This window comes from Mytilus galloprovincialis, chromosome 8 (genome assembly GCF_965363235.1).
Source record: "Mytilus galloprovincialis chromosome 8, xbMytGall1.hap1.1, whole genome shotgun sequence".
NCBI lineage: Eukaryota > Metazoa > Mollusca > Bivalvia > Mytilida > Mytilidae > Mytilus > Mytilus galloprovincialis.
In genome coordinates, this window is record NC_134845.1 from 72,478,285 (window position 1) to 72,500,410 (window position 22,126).

A 22,126-nucleotide genomic window follows, 5' to 3' on the forward strand; every position below is an offset into this window, starting at 1 on the left:
TAACACAGTTTTAAAAGTTCAGTGGGCTGCTACTTCATTTAGAATTTTGAGCATGCCTTTCTGTTTATCATATTCAACGTCAACATTATCTTCGTCAATTTTATTATTCAACAATATCTTGTTTTTCATTACAAGCTTTTCCAAATATCAATATACAGCAAGAGAATGACTATATGTTGCTTCCCGGAAATATAAGACACATCAATTTAAATTATGTACACAATAAATAATTTCTGTGTAGTTTTCCGTGTCTAAATTTGATTTACGAGTACAATATTATATATATAGTAAACAGAAAAAAAGAGAAACGGTTAATATACAGGAATACATAAAGTTTCGTTACTATATAGTTGCAAAGGATCACACGTTACTTACGATAGATACATCGAGGTCGTTTTGCTTGAGTGATTTACCTGTAAAAAGCCCGGGTCTCATCCATGTTTAAAACGAATTAATGCATGTTTGAAATAGCTTAACAGGGGCGTGGCCTATTAGTTTGACGCAACTAACCACTAAATTGATTTCAATTGATCGACTGCAGAGAAATCTATTTGACTGGCGTTAAAATGAATTGATATGAATTGAAATGAATTAAATATAATTTTTAATTTTTGTCAATCTTTATCAAATAACGATCAATCTCATTTAAATAGCGTTAACACGTTTTTGTCCGATCAAGTTAAATTCGGGTTACTAGTGATGTGTTTCAAATTGATTGGACTTCAACTTCATCAAAAACTACCTTGACCAAAAACTTTAACCTGAAGAGGGACAGACGGACGAACGAACAGACGGACGGACGGACGGACGGACGAATGAACAGACAGACAGACGAACGAACGCGCAGACCAGAAAACATAATGCCCCTCTACTATCATAGGTGGGGCATAAAAAATATCCCCATAATACTTAAATTCAGCTGAAAAAGTGTTATGGCTTGATATTTTCTTCATCAATGCATTTTCATTTTTTCATAGGTTGACAGGTATTCACCTTATTGAGATAAGAAATATTCTTACATTATTTATATGATGTGAAAGTACAGATCCTTTTTTAGAGCTCTGTCCTACATAAAATGCTTCACTGAGCACAGCCTGATATGACATCAAAGGTTGAAACCCTGAACATTTGGTCAAAGATCTTAAAAATCTTTTGCGCAATACTGTGCAATTGAAGATTTCTTCTTGAAAATTTAAAAAAAAAATATAATTTTAAAAGTTTTGAACCCCCTCCCCACCTGGAGTAATTATCCCCAATCCAAACCTTCCCTTTGTGGTATGGAACCTTATAGTACAATTTAAAAGAGATCCATACATTTATTACAGATTCTTGGTACTGACATTATTTATCATCTTAATAATGTATTTTAGTATTCTTTTATTTGTCTTTGGCTTTGGAAATTTGGCTCAAACATCCTATTTGAAAATCCAGGAAAAGTGAACATTCAGACATTTAAATGTCCTATGATTTTGGGACTAAAATGACCCTATGTGCATTTTTTTTATTTTTGTTAAATGTCCTATGCCCATTCTTGGCTGCCCATTCTTGGCACAAATGATACTAGGTAATCAAAAACTAAGACGAGCAAAAGCATTATAAACCTAAGTGAGTCGTAACAGGGAACCTTTTTGTCACACACAGATTTCTCTTAGAATGATTATGTGAACAGGCACATAAATATATCTATAAAGAACAAAAACATATATAATTTATAAAGAACAAAAGCATCACACAAATGATTAAAATTTACAGCATGAATGGTCCCGTTTCACAGTTTACTTGAAAACAAAAATTGTTGATTTCTGTAATTTAAATAAAAAGTTAACTTATTCATTTATTTGTTAAAATTTTATTCTTTATCAATTTTAAGTTTTTGTACTATTTTCTTGACCATTCCATTGTATGTGTTTATAGACCTAAGGTCATGCAGTTATTATTCTAACTATACTACCTAACTTGCCATGTCACTAAAACATCAGAAAACTGTTGAAATTGACATATTTGAACAAAAAAAGGTTTATTAAACACTTTTTTGGATAAAACAGATAGGAATCTAAGGTTTACCAAAAGATATATTTTTCATACATTCACATTCTTTTTGGATAAAGCTCATAAAAGATGCTTATTCAGTGATTTGGGGCCTTAGCTGACTATGCAGTATAGGCTTTGTTCATTGTTGAAGGCCATACAGTGACCTATAGTTGTAAATTTCTGTGTCAATTTGGTCTCTTGTAGAGAGTTGTCTCATTGGCAATAGTACCAAATCTTCTTTTTTATACTTCAGCAGTATTTTGCACGAAGTTCAAGAAGTTTGACTGTTTGATGCCTTAATGCAAATATTTGAGACACCATTCAAAAATATAATACATGTACTTATGGTTTACAGACCAACTATAAACACCTGAAAGATGGCATTTGATAGTTTTATAATAATTCTGGGTGTTTTGAAATTCCAAGGTAAAAAAGATACATGATTTTGGATATTTACTATCTTTTAATCATAACCCTAATTTCACTAAATTCATTTCAACAATTATAATAGTGTGATGAGTATTGACACTAACCTTATATAGTTTAGGGAAGATATGAGTTGTATTAAGAGTTAGCAGGGCAGAAGACTCAGACATGACCTTGGCAACATGTGACTTCCATGTTTCTTCCACTTCATCTGTCTGAATGGTGAGGTACATGAAGGTTGAGTGAATCTGTGAAAACCCTGGTGATGTTGCACTGGAACTTAGCTCAACCTGTTCCATGTCACTGTCTGAGCTAGCTATACTGTGTCTGAAAATAATAATGAAAGCAACATTTTCTCATTAAGTATTCCTTGAGAGACTACTATCTCACTTTATAAATGGCTCAAGAACAGTTATTTCATAGTAAATGTTTTATAGGTTGCAATTCAGTAAATATAGACAATGCAATTTCCCATAGTAACTTTTTTGCGTCTAAAACTCTGCCACTTTTATTGTGAAGTTTTTGTGAAAAATTATATCTCAGAACAGATAGTTGATATACACTACTATTTTATTCAAAGGTAAAAATATAGGGCTATGCAGCATACTTTCAACATGTATATGCCCTGAACTTCTAATAGTTTAAACTTATTAAAAATTGGCACCTGCTCTATCTCAATAAGATTTTTACAGTGTTCAAATTATATCAAAATTATAGAAAAGTCTAAGAGCTCTAACTCAAAATATAAACAATTATTTCAGTTTGACAGCTTTAGACATACTCATGTTTGACTTTTTTCAAGTGGATCAAATCACTACTTTATCTACTGTAAATTCAGAAATTATTGCATGCATTTATTATTGAGATTTTGTCATTTTAGATTTTTGCAATGTTGAGAAAAATCCCGTTTAATTCATATAAAAAAAAAATTAAATCTAAGTTTTAATAAAAGAGGGACGAAAGAAATTACCAGAGGGACAGTCAAACTCATAAATTAAAAATAAACTGACAAAGCTGATGGCTAAAAATGAAAATGACAAACAATAGTACACATGACACAACATAGAAAACTAAAGAATAAACAACACGAACCCCACCAAAACTAGGGGCGATCTCAGGTGCTACGGAAGGGTAAGCAGATCCTGCTTTACATGTGGCACCCGTCCTGTTGCTTATGAGATAACAAATCCGGTAAATAGTCTAATTCGGTAAGTCAAAATTATGAAAGAGAAGTGGATTGTAGTTATGACGTAAGGAACATATCAGAATTCATTTGTGAAACTGTTATTCCATAATGGTCAACCAACTTGTGATAGCGTCCGTAAAATTTACGAAGAGATAATTTCAACTTCATCATTTGGAACTCTTGATTTAAAGTTCAAATCATAAATAAGTGTTCCGTGAAAAATGTTTTTGGAAATCTTATTTGTTCATAATTCTTTTATGTAATAAACTTTATTCAAATAAATTCTGATCTTCCCTCATCTGATCACCAGCATGGCTAAAGGTATTACTCCTAAAGGTATTGTGAGGGGTGTGAGGTGACACATCCAGGTATTCAAGCAATTTCCTGTCGGGCTTGCAAATTCATGCATCGTTTCACTTCTGAGGGTATTGATCAGTGTACACGGCCGATAACTTATAACTTTCCATTTTGAACTATCAGGTGTATAATATACATCTCTGTCTTGCGTGTCCGAAAGTGATATAATATACTTGTCATTACTAAACTTGTACGCTTGCTCATAAATAACATTTCTGGTGTAAAGAATATTATTTATAAAAATATAAATAATACAAAAAAAAAAAAAAAGATTTGAAGAAATAACCAGGTGCTCCGCAGGGCGCAGCTTTATATGACTGCAGAGGTTGAACTCTGCACAGTTGGGGCAAGTATGGTCACAACATTCAACCTTGATACAGCTCTGAATTTGGGTTGTGATCAAATTTTTGACATAATATTAGTTTTTTTAAACAAAACAAATGTCAAGATCTTACAAATCTATTGTGCAATATTGTGCAATTAAAGATAAATTCTTCTTCAAACTTTTAAAAGATTTGGAATTTGAGAAATTTTGAAAAAATAATTGAAAACTACTTCCACCCCTCTTTTTTTGCAATTAGTCCAAAACCTGACATTTCTTTATACATAATTTACAAGTAGTGCTATCTGAACATGTCCAATGTTGTATGTAAATGATTTTGAACTACCTCCCTTACACTGCTTTTAAATTGTTTAAATTGTCCATTGACCAGAAAAACCTAGTTTTTCCCCTTTTTTGGCCCTTTTGCCCCTTATTCCAAATTATTTTGAGCAATAGCCCCCCAAAGTCAATACTAACCATCCCTTCATGGTATGGAAACTTGTGGTATAATTTCAGAGAGATTCATACACTTTAACACAAGTTATTGTTTGAAAACTACAAAAATGCTTATTTTGGTCCCCCTTTTTGGTCCCTTATTCCTAAACTATTGGGACCATTACCCCCATAATCAATCCCAACTTTAGTGGTATTGAACCTTTTGGTAAAAATTTATAGAGATCCATTCACTAAAACAAAAGTTATTATCTGGATACTAAATGTGTCTTCGGACGACAACGACGCAGACAACAAAATGATACCATTATAGGGCGCAAAAATTTTTTTTTGCGGTCGTATAAAATATAAAATTGAGAATGGAAATGGGGAATGTGCCAAAGAGACAACAACCCGACCATAGAAAAAAACAACAGCAGAAGGTCACCAACAGTTCTTCAATGTAGCGAGAAATTCCCGCACCGGGAGGCGTCCTTCAACTGGCCCCTAAACAAATATATACTAGATATCATTGAGATGGGAGCCATCTCTGTGGGCCCCGCTGTCAATAACGTGGGGGTAAATAAGTTGTATGGATAATCTGATATGAAGCATTATTTGAAGTTATTACATAGTCTCATGTGTGATTTTGATCTAAGATTTTAAGTTAAAACTGATAAATATTCTCATCTTACTTTCATAGTATAATAGTGATATGACTGCATGATGTGAACTCATTGATTACTACTCTAAAGTGACTTCTGGATATATGGATTGATGTTTGAACTATATGTTTAAAGGTGCTGCCCAATTGATATTTGTCACATATTTTTAGAATTATGCCTTCAATATATTATGACCCACCAAGTATAAAGTATGAAATATTAATGGTTCTCGAGAGGTAGAGCGGACACAATTTGTTAAGAACAACGAACAGATGGACAGACCGACAGACTGATCTTAGACCTAGGATGCATACATTATAACACATTCTCTTGTGTTGGTTAATATATGTTAAGTTGAAATAAAAAGGTATAAAGTATGAAATAATAACAGCTGTCCTCTCAAAATATAATGTGGATCAAATTTGTTAGCGATGGACAGACCAACAGACAGACAGACCTTTGACCTAGGAAGTGGTACATATATCATGACACACCCTCTGGTGTTGGTTAAAATAGATTTCAAGTATAATATTTGAAATCATAACGGTTTTCAAGATATAGAGCGGACACAATCTTCACCACAGGACACAGGGTTGTCAACTGAAACCAAAGTTTTTTTGACGTTGACCTTTGACCTAGGAAGTTGTACATACATCATGACACGCCCTCTGGTGGTGGTTAAAATGTATGACAAGTATATACTTTGAAATCATAACGATTATCTAGATATGGAGCGGACACGATCTTCACCACAGGACACAGGATTGTCAACTCGAAACCAAAGTTTTTGACCTTGACCTTTGACCTAGGAAGTTGTACATACATCATGACACACCCTCTGGTGGTTGTTAAAATGGATGTCAAGTATAAATTTTGAAATCATAATGGTTATCTAGATATGGAGCGGACACGATCTTCACCACAGGACACGGGGTTGTCAACTGAAACCAAAGTTTTTGACCTTGACCTTTGACCTAGGAAGTTGTACATACAACATGACACACCCTCTGGTGTTGGTTAATAATCATGTTAAGTATTAAGTATGAAATCATAACGGTTCTCTAGATATGGAGCGGACACGAAAGTGTTACGGACGGACGGACGGACGGACGGACGGACAGACGGACGGACGGACGGACGGACAGACGGACGGACAGACTGATCACTATAGGGCGACCCGCCGTCGGCAGGGCCCTAACTAGTTCAGTGATAATAAAAATCTATTGACATATTTTTTCCAAGTGTAAATTTGGGAAAATGTAATATATACTCGTTGTCAATAGTGAAGGACAGATTGGAACATACCAGAAATATTGATTTAAACAAGAATGTGTCCACAGTACACGGATGCCCCACTCACACTATCATTTTCTATGTTTAAAGGACTGTGAAATTGGAATAAATTCTCTAATTTGGCATTAAAATTAGAATGATCTTATCAAAGGGAACATGTATACTAAGTTTCAAGTTGATTGGACTTCTACTTTATCAAAAACTACCTTGACCAAAAACTTTAACCTGAAATTTGCACTATCATTTTCTATGTTCAGTGAACCGTAAAATTGGGGTCAAAACTCTAATTTGGCATTTAAATTAGAAAGATCATATCATAGGGCACATGTATACTAAGTTTCAAGTTGATTGGACTTCAACTTCATCAAAAACTACCTTGACCAAAAACTTTAACCTGAAGCCAAAAACTTTAACCTGAAATTTGCACTATCATTTTCTATGTTCAGTGAACCGTAAAATTGGGGTCAAAACTCTAATTTGGCATTTAAATTAGAAAGATCATATCATAGGGCACATGTATACTAAGTTTCAAGTTGATTGGACTTCAACTTCATCAAAAACTACCTTGACCAAAAACTTTAACCTGAAGCCAAAAACTTTAACCTGAAATTTGCACTATCATTTTCTATGTTCAGTGAACCGTAAAATTGGGGTCAAAACTCTAATTTGGCATTTAAATTAGAAAGATCATATCATAGGGCACATGTATACTAAGTTTCAAGTTGATTGGACTTCAACTTCATCAAAAACTACCTCGACCAAAAACTTTAACCTGAAGCGGGACAGACGGACGAACGGACGAACGAACGGACGAACGAACAGACGGACGAACGGAAGCACAGACCAGAAAACATAATGCCCATAAATGGGGCATAAAAAATTTACGACCATTCGTTTATACACCTGGATAGAAAGTTAAGGAACTATAGCATAATTTAAAATATATACATGTATATGTTGTGTACAAGATGTAAGTTTGTACAAATCATAATTTGTACAGGGTTTTGTACAAGTTTTACGCTTATTTAGGTGATAAAGGTTTATCTTCTAAAATGTATCAGTTTAATGTTTTAAATTCAAATTCAACCTATCATTTAGTGCTATTTTGCTTTGCCCTCAAACTTGAAATAAAGACACCTGATTTAATTGTTTAGGTTGTAATATTATTTTTCTCCTCATACTAAAAACATAACTATATAAAAAGTCTTTTTGTATTTTTATAATGTTTTTGTATCAATGTTCAGTATTAAACGTAATTTATACATTTAAACATAAAAAACTGTAGCATGTAGTTGTGAAAATATGACAGAAATTTACGAAACAAAAAACTGTGTGCTTGCATAATCCATTTGTGTTAAGGGGTTCCTTAAACATTGATAATTTGTACAAAAAATCTGTACAAATTATAATTTGTACAAAAAGTCTGTACAAATTGTAATTTGTACAAAAAGTCTGTACAAATTATAATTTGTACAAAATTACAACTTGTAAAACATATACATTGAACATAAGAAAAAAAAACATACATTTTGTGTAAATCGAGGTAAAAGTTTTGTAAATAGACTAGTCCACATTGCCAACATAAAAAATAATTTGTTTCCCCTCACCTGACTGAGGTTGTTAGGATATGGGTAGGTAGGTAGACAAATTATTTTATTTTATTCCTTGATATGGTTTTATATACTTTCTAACAGGAAGGCTCAAGTCATTCCCTGTATTCTTATTCAGTGTACACCCCAGTTTTCTGGTGTTAAAAAAAACTAGAGGCTCTCAAAAGCCTGTATTGCTCACCTGATTCTACTTGGGTTTTTGAAATCATATAAAAAAAAAATGAAATTTGGCTAAAAGTAACAACACTTGGCCAGCACCTCATAAGGAAAGGACATTCATGCTATTGATTTCATTCAATTCAGTGGATCACTAAAAGAAGGCATTTGTATGTATTTCCCATAGGGTCCTATGGTACACTAAGTCCCCCACTGGCGGCCATCTTGGATGATGGATCCGCTTTAAAGTAACAACACTTGATCAGCATCTCATAAGGAACATTTATGCTATGTTTGGTTCATTCCATTAAGTGGTTCTCTATAAGAAGAAACTTGTATGAATTTCCCATAGGGTCCTATGTTAAACTAAGTCCCCCGCTGGCGGCCATCTTGGATAATGGATCGGCTTCAAAGTAACAACACTTGGTCAGAACCTCATAAGGAACATTTGTGCAATGTTTGGTTTCGTTCCATTCAGTGGTTCTCTAAAAGAAGTCATTTGTATGCATTTCCCATAGGGTCCTATGTTAAACTAAGTCCCCCGCTGTTGGCCATCTTGGATGATGGATCGGCTACAAAGTAACAACACTTGGTCAGCACCTCATAAGGAACATTCATGCCATGTTTGGTTTCATTCTATTCAGTGGTTCTCTAAAAGAAGTCATTTGTATGCATTTCCCATAGGGTCCTATGTTAAACTAAGTCCCACGCTAGCGGCCATCTTGGATGATGGATCGGTTACAAAGTAACAACACTTGGTCAGCACCTCATAAGGAACATTCATGCCATGTTTGGTTTCATTCCATTCAGTAGTTTTTTAGAAGAAGTTCAAAATGTAAAAAGTTAACAACGACGACGACGACGACGGACGGCAGACCAGGTGAGCTAAAAAGTATACAGGACCCTCCTTATTTTCCTATTCATTTAATGTAATGAAATCTACAAAAGCGCACATTCTACTTGTGATAACAATGCTTATTGATAGCAAGTGTTTTTTTTAGTTAAAAAATCAAACTTATTTCAAGTCTAATTTGATGCATAACTCACAACAAAACAATTCCTTTCTTCACCAATTCATACCTTGATCATCAATTATACGATCACAAAAAGATACATGTATGTTAATCACTTGGGAATTAAAATTCAATGAACAAGAGGCTCTCAAGAGCCTGAATCGCTCACCTTAATTCTTTTGGTTAAATCTCTCATCAATGATTATTTTGGCTTTTCAATTTATTTAAATGTTTTTTGGATCTTCCTATTTTCTTCAAAAGCCAAAAAAAAAATTATTTTCTCCTAGGTTCTATTTTAGCCATAGGAGCTATGTTTCTTGACATACAAGAAAATAAAATATAAAATTTATACTAGATACTCTGAAACTCATTTAGCCTAAGTTTGGCTGAAATTGATACAACAGTTTCAAAGGAGAAGATTTTTTAAAGTAAGTCAACATGATGAACAAATTGTGAAAAAAGTCTTTAAAGGGCAATAACTCCTTAAGGGGTCAATTGACAATTTTGGTCAAATTGACTTAATTGAAGATCTTACTTTGCTGAACATTATTGCTGTTTACAGTTTATTTCTATCTATAATTATATTCAAGATAATAAACAAAAACAGCAAAATTTCCTTAAAACTATCAATTCAGGGGCAGCAACCCAACAACAGGTTGTCTGATTCATCTGAAAATTTCAGGGCAGATAGATCTTGACCTGATAAACAATATTACCCACGTCAGATTTGCTCTAAATGCTTTGGTTTTTGAGTTATAAGCCAAAAACTGCATTTGACCCCTATGTTCTATTTTTAGCAATGGCGACCATGTTTGTTGATAGATCATAACTTCGGATACAATGTACAAACTAGATACCCTAAGGAACATTCAGTTAAAGTTTGGAAGTATTTGGCCCAGTAGTTTCAGAGGAGAAGATTTTTGTAAAAGATTACTAAGATTTACCAAAAATGGTTAAAAATTGACTATAAAGGGCAATAACTCCTAAAGGGGTCAACTGACCATTTCCGTCATGTTGACTTATTTGTAAATCTTACTTTGCTGAACATTATTGCTGTTTACAGTTTATCTCTATCTATAATAATATTCAAGATAATAACCAAAAACAGCAAAATTTCTTTAAAATTACCAACTCAGGGGCAGTAACCCAACAACAGGTTGTCTGATTCATCTGAAAATTTCAGGGCAGATAGATCTTGACCTGATAAACAATGTTACCCCTGTCAGATTTGCTCTAAATGCTTTGGTTTTTGAGTTATAAGCCAAAAACTGCATTTGACCCCTATGTTCTATTTTTAGCAATGGCGACCATGTTTGTTGATAGATCATAACTTCGGATATAATTTACAAACTAGATACCCTAAGGAACATTCAATTAAAGTTTGGAAGTATTTGGCCCAGTAGTTTCAGAGGAGAAGATTTTTGTAAAAGATTACTAAGATTTACCAAAAATGGTTAAAAATTGACTATAAAGGGCAATAACTCCTAAAGGGGTCAACTGACCATTTCCGTCATGTTGACTTATTTGTAAATCTTACTTTGCTGAACATTATTACTGTTTACAGTTTATCTCTATCTATAATAATATTCAAGATAATAACCAAAAACAGCAAAATTTCTTTAAAATTACCAACTCAGGGGCAGTAACCCAACAACAGGTTGTCTGATTCATCTGAAAATTTCAACAGGAACATATGTAAAAGACAAAGCCAATCAAGGTGCACTCAATGGGCTGAAAGATTCTTCAGGGGGTAAACAAACAATATTTTTTTTTGGCCTTAGCTGGGCTGTGAATGCCAAAAATAGTCTTGTAAATTTTTATGGTTACAGTCCTTATCAAATTGTGTTTGGAAGAAATCATAACCTGCCATCAACACTAGTCAATAAACCTCTAGCTCTTGAAGGAGAAACAATGAGTAAAACAATGGGAAAACACTTAGTTGGTCTTCACGAGGCAAGGAAAGCATTTGTAGCATCAGAATCCTCAGAGAAAATTAGGCATGCTCTTCAAAAGCAGGTTCGTCCCTCAGGTGAGAAATTCAAAAATGGAGATAAAGTATACTTTCTTAGAGACAATCAATGGAAAGGACCTGGTACAATTATTGGACAGGACAATGTTGTTGTTTATTTATAAGATATGGAAGAACTAATGTAAGAGTGCATGAATGTAGGATTGTTACAAGAGATATTGATGAACAAAAAAAAAAACAAACAACAGGAAAAGAGGGAAACGTTGAAAGAAGGTCTAAAAACTCCGAACTTGAACAAGAATAAGGCTGAGCATGAAGTCCTTTATTATGATAGTGATGAAGAGGAAAACTCACATGCCAACAATCAGTCAGACAATGAACAAGGTGAAAGTGACAATGAAGTAGGACATGAATCTGAATAAGGAAGTCCGGCAGGTTACTCTGAACTAGACAGTGATAATCCTGTGAATCAAGGGTATGAATCTTATGAGGAAAGTCGATCAGGAGGTGACTCGGAGCTTAATAATGATAATCATGAAGATACTCCAGTGAGTGAACAGAGGAATGAGCAAGTAACTTCTGTAGTACACAGTAGGTTAATTCTAAGTGTAATAAAGCATTACTTTTAAAAAAGGACCAAAAAGTGAATTTTAAAATGCCAGGTGATGATACTCTGACTACTCCACGAGAAGGAGTTGTTCTGAGTAGAGCTGGTAAAGCATCACCAAGTAAAAAGAATTGGTACAATGTAGAATATTTATTCAATGAGATTGACTTTTGTGATGCTCGTGAAGCTAAACTTGAAAATTGGAAGAGACATCATGTTTATCAAGAAGTTGAAGACTATGGTCAGTCATATGTATCCACTACATGGGTATATACTATAAAAGAAACTGATAATGAAATACACAGGAAAGCAAGACTTGTTGCAAAAGGTTTTGAAGAAGATTGTTTGGATGAAATAGAGAAGAACTCTCCTACATGTGACAAATAATCTCTTAGACTCATTCTTTCAATCATAATGCAAAAGAAATGGTCCATCAATTCAATAGACATTAAAACCGTCTTTCTGCAAGGGGAGAAAACGCAAAGAAAAGTTTATCTTCGTCCACCTAAAGAAGCTAATGCTAATGGAAAACTCTGGCTTTCAGAGAAATGGTATGAAAAGGTTAAGAAAACCCTAAATGAATGTGATGGTACTGAATCTAAAGTTGATCCAGCAGTATTTTACTGGTATGATTTAAATGGTCTGGCAGGTGTTCTTGCAGTTCATGTTGATGATTTTTTGTTGGCAGGAACCAATTTGTTTGAAACTGAGATTATGTCGAAAATAAGAGAGAAATTCAGTGTCGGAAAAGAAGCTTCAGAATCGTTCAAATATTTAGGACTGGGTCTGAGTCATGCAGATGATAAAATAATATTGAGTCAGACAGATAATGTCGAAGTGTTTAAAGACAGTCTCAATTGATAGAAAAAGGCAATATGATTCTCAGCTTTCATCAGTCGAACAAACTGTTCTTACGGTAGATCAAAAGTTGGACAACTGTTGTGGCTTGCAAAACAAACTCTTCCTGATATTGCTTTTGACATCCCTATGATAGCATCAAAGTTAAAAATAAGTACTATTGAAGACTTCAAAAGAGTGAACAAGCTTTTAAGGAAAGTTAGAAATGATACAGTGTCTTTTTATTTCAAGGAACTTGGAGAACATGTAGAACTTTTATTATATACTGATGCTTCTTTTTGTAATCTTTCTGATGGGGGAAGTCAAGGAGGGTTTGTAATTATGCTACTAGGAGAAAATGAGAAAATTAATCCAGTTACATGGCAATCTAAGACTAGATGTGTCAAAGCGACATGGATGGTCCCGTCTCAAAAATTTGAAAAATTTGTAATTTCAATAACACATGTGGACACAAACATGATGGTACTCTCACATATCAAAATTCAGCTCAAAATCTGGAGTCTTATAGAAAAAAAGTCTTCATAACTGTGATTTTCAATAATTTTTGAAGTTTTAACCCTTAATTTTGTCAAAAAAAGTGGAACCAAAGAAAGACTGGATCTGTAACTCATCATGGTTAACTCACATGCTAAAAATCATCCCAATATCTGAAAGCGTTTAGAAAAAACTCTGTACAACTGTGATTTTCAACAATTTATCAATGTCCAAAGCCCATCATTTCAGTAAAAATTAGCAGAGTGAAACCAAACTTAAACTTGTTCTGTAACTTAACATTGGTGTCTACAGTTGGCTGAATACCTAGCTACGCCACTGTTAGTCTATATAGTCTTTAGTTCTATTTGTATGTATCTTTGTATTTACAGTGACAAAGAACGTTTCAGTCGTTTATAGTCAATTAACACAATATACCGATATTTGTAAGGACACTTATGAAGTTTAGGTATCCAATACAGTGATGGAAGATAATAAACTGTTATCACAGAGATATGTCTTGCTTTTTTTAAATTTTGATTATGCAAATGTTGAAATCAAAATAGCAATACTTTAACATTTACATAAGTTAGGCAAATAATCAATATCTATGTAAATGACATGTGCCAATGCTAATACATAGATACCAAATATCATTGACTTATTATAAGTCTTTCCTTTTAAACACAAAACAAAAAAACCTAAACACAAACATTAACTTTTAAACTATGTAAAAGTTTCAAAGTTAATGAGATATGAAGAACAGGTGGAGCTATATAATCTCCATGGAAATGATACTTACAGATGTCAATAAATTTGCATACCAAATATCATTGACCTAGCTCACATTAGCAGTTAAACTGATCTTATCACATACTTATACATGTATTAACTAAGCAAGTTTCAAAATCAATACCTCTATTGACAAGCCCAAATATTCTGAATGGAAATGAGATATGCTAAAGCTTATACAACTGATACATCACAAGTAGTTCATATCAAACTAACTTTAGCAGAAAACTTAACAATTGTTGATGTCATTGTTGCAGCAGTCAGTACCATCAAATGAAAAAACATCAATAAGCTTGTGGCATTTTCTAAAGTTTTAATAACTTCTCAATTTCATTTCAGATATTTATTAAAATTAAGGGAGATTATCTTAAAGATTATCAAAGTTTGATGCAAATTAGTTAAAGAGTTTTTAAGTAAAAGTCCGACTTTTTTTCCTGAACTCAATCATCAGTTAAAATTAATGGTTAGGCAAATTCAAACATATCAATGATATTTCATGTAAATACAAAAGTACAGTCTACTGGTCTGATTAAACCCTCAGGGATGAAATGTCCGACATGTTGAAGACAGACAAACAGAGGGACATAGTTGCATTGACCCACTGTTTGAAAAACACATTAAAGATACCAGGCTTACAACTTTGTACGCCAGATATTATTTTCATATACAATAAGACTCATCAGTGACACTTAATTCAAACCAATTACAAAATTGAAGAGCTATGTATGGAATTGTTTCTACAAGCAGTTTCTCATGTGAGGGTTTCTAGTTACTGTATTAGGTATATATTTCATGATCATTTGCAGTCGTATAATAATAAAGAACTAGACATAAACTTACGTAGAACAAGAGGACACACTTGATCGTCTGCTTTCCTCCAGTCTTGGTGACTTGATTGTAATGGAAGTAACCAATGGCAACTTGGGCATCCCATCCTCTTCTGGCAGCTTAATCAATAATATAAAGATATAAATATTTTCATATTTTATGGGATGTTAGCTTTACAAAATAAATTGGGAATGTGCCTATGGGCGACAGATGATGTCGCCGTTTGCATATCATTTAAAGCTATAAAGGGTCACCACTGAAGTGACGCTACCAAAATCTGAGTTTTGTGGTAATAAGTATTGTGTATGAGTCTTATAACATTTGGTTGAGGCGGACTTAAGTTAGAGAACAGAAACGAAAAATTTAGCAATTTTTATTTTCATAAAGGGGCATAACTCAAAAATGATAAAAGTGACACCATCCACCTTGTAAAAAATTAATTCACCCTGCATTATAGGCCCTATTTATTTGGAGCATACATGTAAAAAATTACTTAAAACCTTTACTAAATTCTTCCTTACTTATAAAGATTTGGTTTTGAAGTTTGGTTGTACTTGTAGAAAACTTATTACAAACGGGAATCAAATCCTAAATTTTACAGAAATGTTGTTTTATACTGTGCCCAGAAATCCAGAAATGATCTTTGTAAACTTATCAATCCTTTAAAAAAAAACTTATTCTAAAAGGTTATCATTTTAACACTAATTATATCTTTGAATATTGTTTTAATTGATATAAGTAAATTAAGTAAAATAACATTTTGTTATCAGTAAATTAAAAGCAAACTAAACGTTGTTGTTCTATACATATGTATATTCATGGCTCTACAATCCTAAGATACCTTAGCATTGCACAAGGTCATGTTTTTCTCTTACTTTTTATGATATCTTAATACTAAATCCTTTAGATATCGGATGCTAACTGATTAATAATAGACTTTGGTCATTGTTGAAGGGCATTCAGTAACCTACAGTTGTTAATTTCTGTGTCATTTGGTCTCCTGTGGAGAGTTTTCTCATTGGCAATCACACCACATCTTCTTTTTTATATTTACAGATGGGCCCTTTGTCATGTTTATAGCTTGTTGTTTGGTTTGAGCCAAGGCTCCATGTTGAAGGCTGTACATTGACCTATAATGGTTTACTTTTATAAATTGTTATTTGGATGGAGAGTTGTCTCATTGGCACTCACACCACATTTTCCTATTTCTATGTAAGGTTGCTTTGAGATTATTTAACAAAATTCATAAAAGCAAACTTGAGATAATACAATTAAAGAACCTTTATGAGCACATTCACATATCCCAAGCTCCAACATTGCCACTGGAATATCAAAATCTCACCAGATTCATGGACTAACTCCTACATAAGTCAAATGGAAGAAAAATCCTGTGGATATGCACATATACATTTTACATCCTCATTAAACTTTTATTCGTTTGTGTGTGGGAAGTTGCATGGGATATAAAAATAAAATTATTCACTTGAAAGAGAATAGTTTCACAGAAAAATAAGATTGCTTAGGAGTTTTTTTGCAAAATATCCTCTGCCAAAGGAACTAATCAAATTACAAGGCTAGCTGAGATATTACTCTAGTATAAATTCATACCCAGTCAGTTGTACATAAATAGAAACCAAATACATACTCATATAAATAAACTTATCTCAAATTCTACATATCATTAGAAGGAATTCTACTACTACCTCAGTATCAGCTATTTTCTCTTCATGCAGGCTTATACTATCACTAGGTGATATTGGGGACTCAGCTAGACTCATAGCTCCAAGTAACTTCAAGTCAGGAACGCTACCAAATTGTGTATGCCCATTACTTCCTGTAGGTGTCAACATTTGTAAAGAGTGTCGTCTGCTGTCAGGCAGAGTGAAGAAATCATTATCCTGAAATCAAAATAATTTAATTAAGCATTATCCTGAAATCACAAGACTTAAATAAAATCATTCTATGGTACATAAAAATATTTTTGTCAGGAAATTATTCTTATCAAGAGTAATATGAAACTGTAAATTTGAATGGGGTCGTCTGTAGTTTTTGCTTACAGGCAAAGATCAGTGGGGTCATCTCACGATCAGGGTCAAGATTAATTACTAATACGATTGTTTAATGATATTTAATTGACCAATGAGGATTAGGCACATGTTATCTCTTCACATGGGTTTAAGATTAGCCAGCATTCTCGCAATTGCAATTGCACTGAAGCGGACGCCATTTTAGTTTTCTCAAGAAAAGTGAAGATTTTTAATTTCCCACCCACCTACATGTACTCCCTTGATTCTTTAACAGATTTATATTTATAGGTATTATTTTTTAAATTAAAAATTTTGAATTTCATATGCTGATGATTTCAATCTTTTATTGTACAATATTTGTTTGTTTATACATTTTGTAATTTAGTTATTGAGTAAATAGGCTGTCGGAATAATGGGCTGTCGGAGTAATGGGCTGTCGGAATAATGGTTGTCGGACTAATGGGATGTCGCCGGTTTCTCGGGTGGTGGCTCCCCAACTCTGTGATTTGGGGATTGTGGCGGTATTTATTACCCACCTTTGCAAATTATTATACTGTTAATACATGCTAGTTCTGACATGTACTTCTATACAGTATACCCCCTTCCATTGGTGTACTTCAACATCATACCCCTTTCCATTGGTATACTTCAATACCATACTCCCTTCCATTGGTATGCTTCAATACCATACCCTCCTTCCATTGGTATACTTCAATATCATACCCTCCTTCCATTGGTATACTTCAATATCATACCCCCTTCCATTGGTATACTTCAATACCATACTCCCTTCTATTGGTATACTTCAATATCATACCCTTTCCATTGGTATACTTCCGTTGGTATACTTCAATATCATACCCCCTTCCATTGGTATGCTTCAATATCATACCCCTTCCATCTGTATACTTCAATACCATATCCCCTTCCATTGGTATACTTCAATATCATACCCCCTTCCATTGGTATGCTTCAATATCATACCCCCTTCCATTGGTTTACTTCAATATATCATACCCCTTCCATTGGTATACTTCAATACCATATCCCCTTCCATTGGTATACTTCAATATCATACCCCCTTCCATTGGTTTACTTCAATACCATACCCCTTCCATTGGTATACTTCAATAGCATACCCCCTTCCATTGGTATGCTTCAATATCATACCCTCTTCCATTGGTATACGTCAATATCATACCCCCTTCCATTGTTATACGTCAATATCATACCCCTTTCATTGGTATACTTCAATATCATACCCCCTTCCATTGGTATACTTCAATATCATGACCCCTGCCAGTGGTATACTTCAATATCATACCCCTTCAATTGGTATGCTTCAATATCATACCCCCTTCCATTGGTATACTTCAATATCATGACCCCTGCCAGTGGTATACTTCAATATCATACCCCCTTCCATTGGTATGCTTCAATATCATACCCCCTTCCATTGGTATACTTCAATAGCATACCCCCTTCCATTGGTATACTTCAATAGCATACCCCCTTCCATTGGTATACTTCAATATCATACCCCCTTCCATTGTTATACGTCAATATCATACCCCCTTCCATTGGTATACTTCAATATCATGACCCCTTCCATTGGTATAATTCAACATCATGACCCCTGCCAGTGGTATACTTCAATATCATACCCCTTCCATTGGTATACTTCAATACCATACCCTCCTTCCATTGGTATACTTCAATACCATACCCCCATCCATTGGTATACTTCAATACAATACCCCCATCCATTGGTATACTTCAATATCATACCCCTTCCATTGGTATACTTCAATACCATACCCTCCTTCCATTGGGATACTTCAATACCATACCCCCATCCATTGGTATACTTCAATACAATACCCCCATCCATTGGTATACTTCAATATATCATACCCCTTCCATTGGTATACTTCAATATCATACTCCCTTCCATTGGTTTACTTGAATATAATACCTCCTATCTATTGGTATATACTTCAATAGCATACACTACCACAAGGTTTAAAATATTATACAACAAACTCCTTTATCCTATTTATAAATTATTCAACTTCTTTTTATTTATGTTGAATCTTATTTAAAAACTAATTCTGAATATTGTCTTGTGTAGTCCTATGAAAAGTTTATAATTATTAAATCAAGTGTGTGACAAATATCGTAGAAACGAAATGACATGGTATTATAAAATCCCTGTGGAAGAACAAATGCCTGGCATTATCATGACATACTTGAAAAGAAGTGCAACTTGTCTGAAATCTACACAAACCATTTTATCCAATGTACCTGGGCAACTGTTTTAGCTAAAATCACAGATAATCGCTGTTTATAAAATACATAGGGGACAGACATCAACAGAGAGCATTATGAAATCTTCTTAAGAAGCTTTAACTGGTGGTGAAAAATCATCCAATATTCATGTTTTACCAAGCAACAGTTCTAAAGTGCCTCCTGAAACTTTCGATAATTGGCCTGTCTTCTACATTACTTCCTCTACAGAATATTTCTACTACTGTCATGAGTGGACAGAACATAGTTGTTTTACTTATAAAGTTGGACAAAATATTCTATTTACATCAGCAAAGAAATACAAAGCGCTACCTTTGCCCCACCATGCACTACCTTTAAGCCAAAGCATCTAAGTTCAACTCTACAAGGAAACAGTACAGAAGACGTTACTAATTGTAAAACTTGTGTCTAATCCATTTGCCATTTTGAACAATAAAATTTGTTTAAATTACATTACAGAAACATATAATGAATCATTGCAAGGCGTCAATCAAAATTTTACTGAAACTTCCATAAACACATATTGTACTAGACTTACACCTTATTTATAGGAAGAATAGAACTGATTTGTCATAGAACATATTCTTTTTTAGAGTTTGGTTAAAATTTTAAGACCATCTCACTACATCTTAACTACCTGATGAGTGCCCTGCATATAAATGTCAACTAACCAGGGGAATTTTACACACACAGACTGGTTAAAAGGTCAACTTGTCTTTTCATCTAGGGTAATACATTAACGTCATCATGAGGCAGTGTGTTTTTTGGTTTATTCTTTAGCACAAAGGATTTAAGTAAACAGGTTGTGAAGGGATTGCTGGTTGCCCAAAGGCATATGATTTGTATGAAGTTTTCTTTTTTATGAATCACTTCATTGTGTTGTATACAGTAGTTATTTAGCAGATAGCCTGGCAGAACTTATAGTAAATATAGTAAAATGTCTATAAAGTTGAATAAGTCTAATGATGATTTTGCAAGATTTTCAGTTCATGAAGTTAGTAAAAGCAAGGGTAAAAACTCAAACAAGGAGTTGACAACTGATGGAAGAAGGAACCAAAGAGATCAGAAGCTCATTTGACCTATTCACTAACAATTATTATTCCCCTATTTTTTTTAACTGATAGCCATTGACAATAGACTTCACTTGTGGATCTTTTGTGTGCAGAACCATAAACAATAATGTTTCTGTTATCTCATATATCTAGGGTTATTAGTACTCAACCTCTGCAATTGCCTTTTCACAAAATATTTAAACAGAAATTTTTAGTGATTTTTTTAACTTTAGAAATTCACCATTGACACCTAATCAGCCAACAGTTTTAATCTGACAAAAGGCCATGATAGTACATGTAAATAGTAGATTATACTGTTAATTAATTGTCTTTAAAAATACAACTGTCCTGTAAAAATCATAATCAAGCAAATTGGTAAATAAGAAACCCAGGATAAATTGATAGGTTTTTAGCATGTCATTGCTTCAATAGATTTAATTTTCATGATTGAAAAAATCAGGTGGGGAATCCTGACTGATCAACAACAATCTTATTCTTCACCGAGAGTGAATGAAAAAGGTAACAATAATACAGAATTTACTTCAACCATGTCTATATAAAAAGAAGGAGATGTGGTATGATTGCCAATTAGAAAACTATTCACCAAAGTTCAAATGAATTGGATGTAAGCAATTATGAGCAACTGTACAACCTCAAAATGAGGGGAAAAAAGGCCCCTCATGAAAATATCAAATAATTCAATTGAGAAAACTTACAGCCTAAAATCGTATATACATGGTCAAAGGTAACTATTATTTCAATATTTCATATTACTAAAATTAAATAAAGGCAAGTTCAACATGTTAAATTAAGTCTTGACTAAAGGGGGCAGACAAAATAATCTCCATGGAAATTAGAAATGCCAATGTTAATACAACTGCATATCAAATATCATAGAGATTAACTACAAATACTTCCCTTAAACTGAACTTATCAAGAACTATTACATGTAAATCAAGAAAAGTTTCAAAGTCATCGGAGGGGTTTGAAATGAGATATGCAAATTCTAAAACAGCTGCATGCCAACAACTAATAGTTCCCCATGAACTGACCTAATCACAAATTAAAACATTATTGGACCAAAGCCGTGTCACTTTTCTAACGATGAAGAGAGACAAAAATGTTGTATATACGAGTTTATGAATTGCACAAATAAAATTAGTCATTGAGTCAAAAAAGGACCAATTAAAGTATGGTGGTTAAAGAGGAAAGGTTTTGGGAGGGAGGAGGTAATGATTATTTTTTTCTTGGGTGCCTGCAAAGTAGAATTTTATTGCTATTATAATACATATAAATCTTTGTCATAGAACTTGTACATTAGAATGATTAGAGACAGTCAAAAAGTATAAACTTATCGGGGCCTTTTATAGCTGACTATGAGGTATGGGCTTTGCTCATTGTTGAAGGCCGTACAGTGACCTATAGTTGTTAATGTCTGTGTCATTTTGGTCTTTTGTGGATAGTTGTCTCATTGGCAAATAACAAAATAAAATTCACTGAACATTGATGAATGATTTTAGTGCTAAAATCATCATGGCAAAAAATGACTTCATACAAATAAAAACATTCATAGTGAAGATTATTGATCTACTTGTACAATTTAGATTTGGATAAAATCTAATTGAAACAGACTTTTAGAGGTAAGTTATGTTTTATTAAAGATTATATTGTATTAATGAAACATTCGTGAATTCCAGCAAGTAAAACTTGTCACTTGTGGATTG

The 22,126-nt window shown here is 33.4% G+C and overlaps 1 protein-coding gene across 7 annotated transcripts in view; it reads right to left on the minus strand.

The window, feature by feature from the left end:
* LOC143042521 (protein furry-like) overlaps positions 1-22,126 on the minus strand; it is a 373,316-nt gene that overhangs the window by 74,658 nt on the left and 276,532 nt on the right. For 6 of the 7 annotated variants that reach the window (XM_076214885.1, XM_076214883.1, XM_076214882.1 and 3 more), the window contains 3 exons: positions 16,717-16,914; positions 15,029-15,135; positions 2,565-2,784 (listed from right to left, as the gene is read on the minus strand). In XM_076214885.1, the coding sequence (XP_076071000.1) occupies positions 2,565-2,784; positions 15,029-15,135; positions 16,717-16,914 (525 nt within the window). The remainder of the gene's footprint in view (positions 1-2,564; positions 2,785-15,028; positions 15,136-16,716; positions 16,915-22,126) is intronic. The other variant, XM_076214879.1, reaches the window with a different exon arrangement.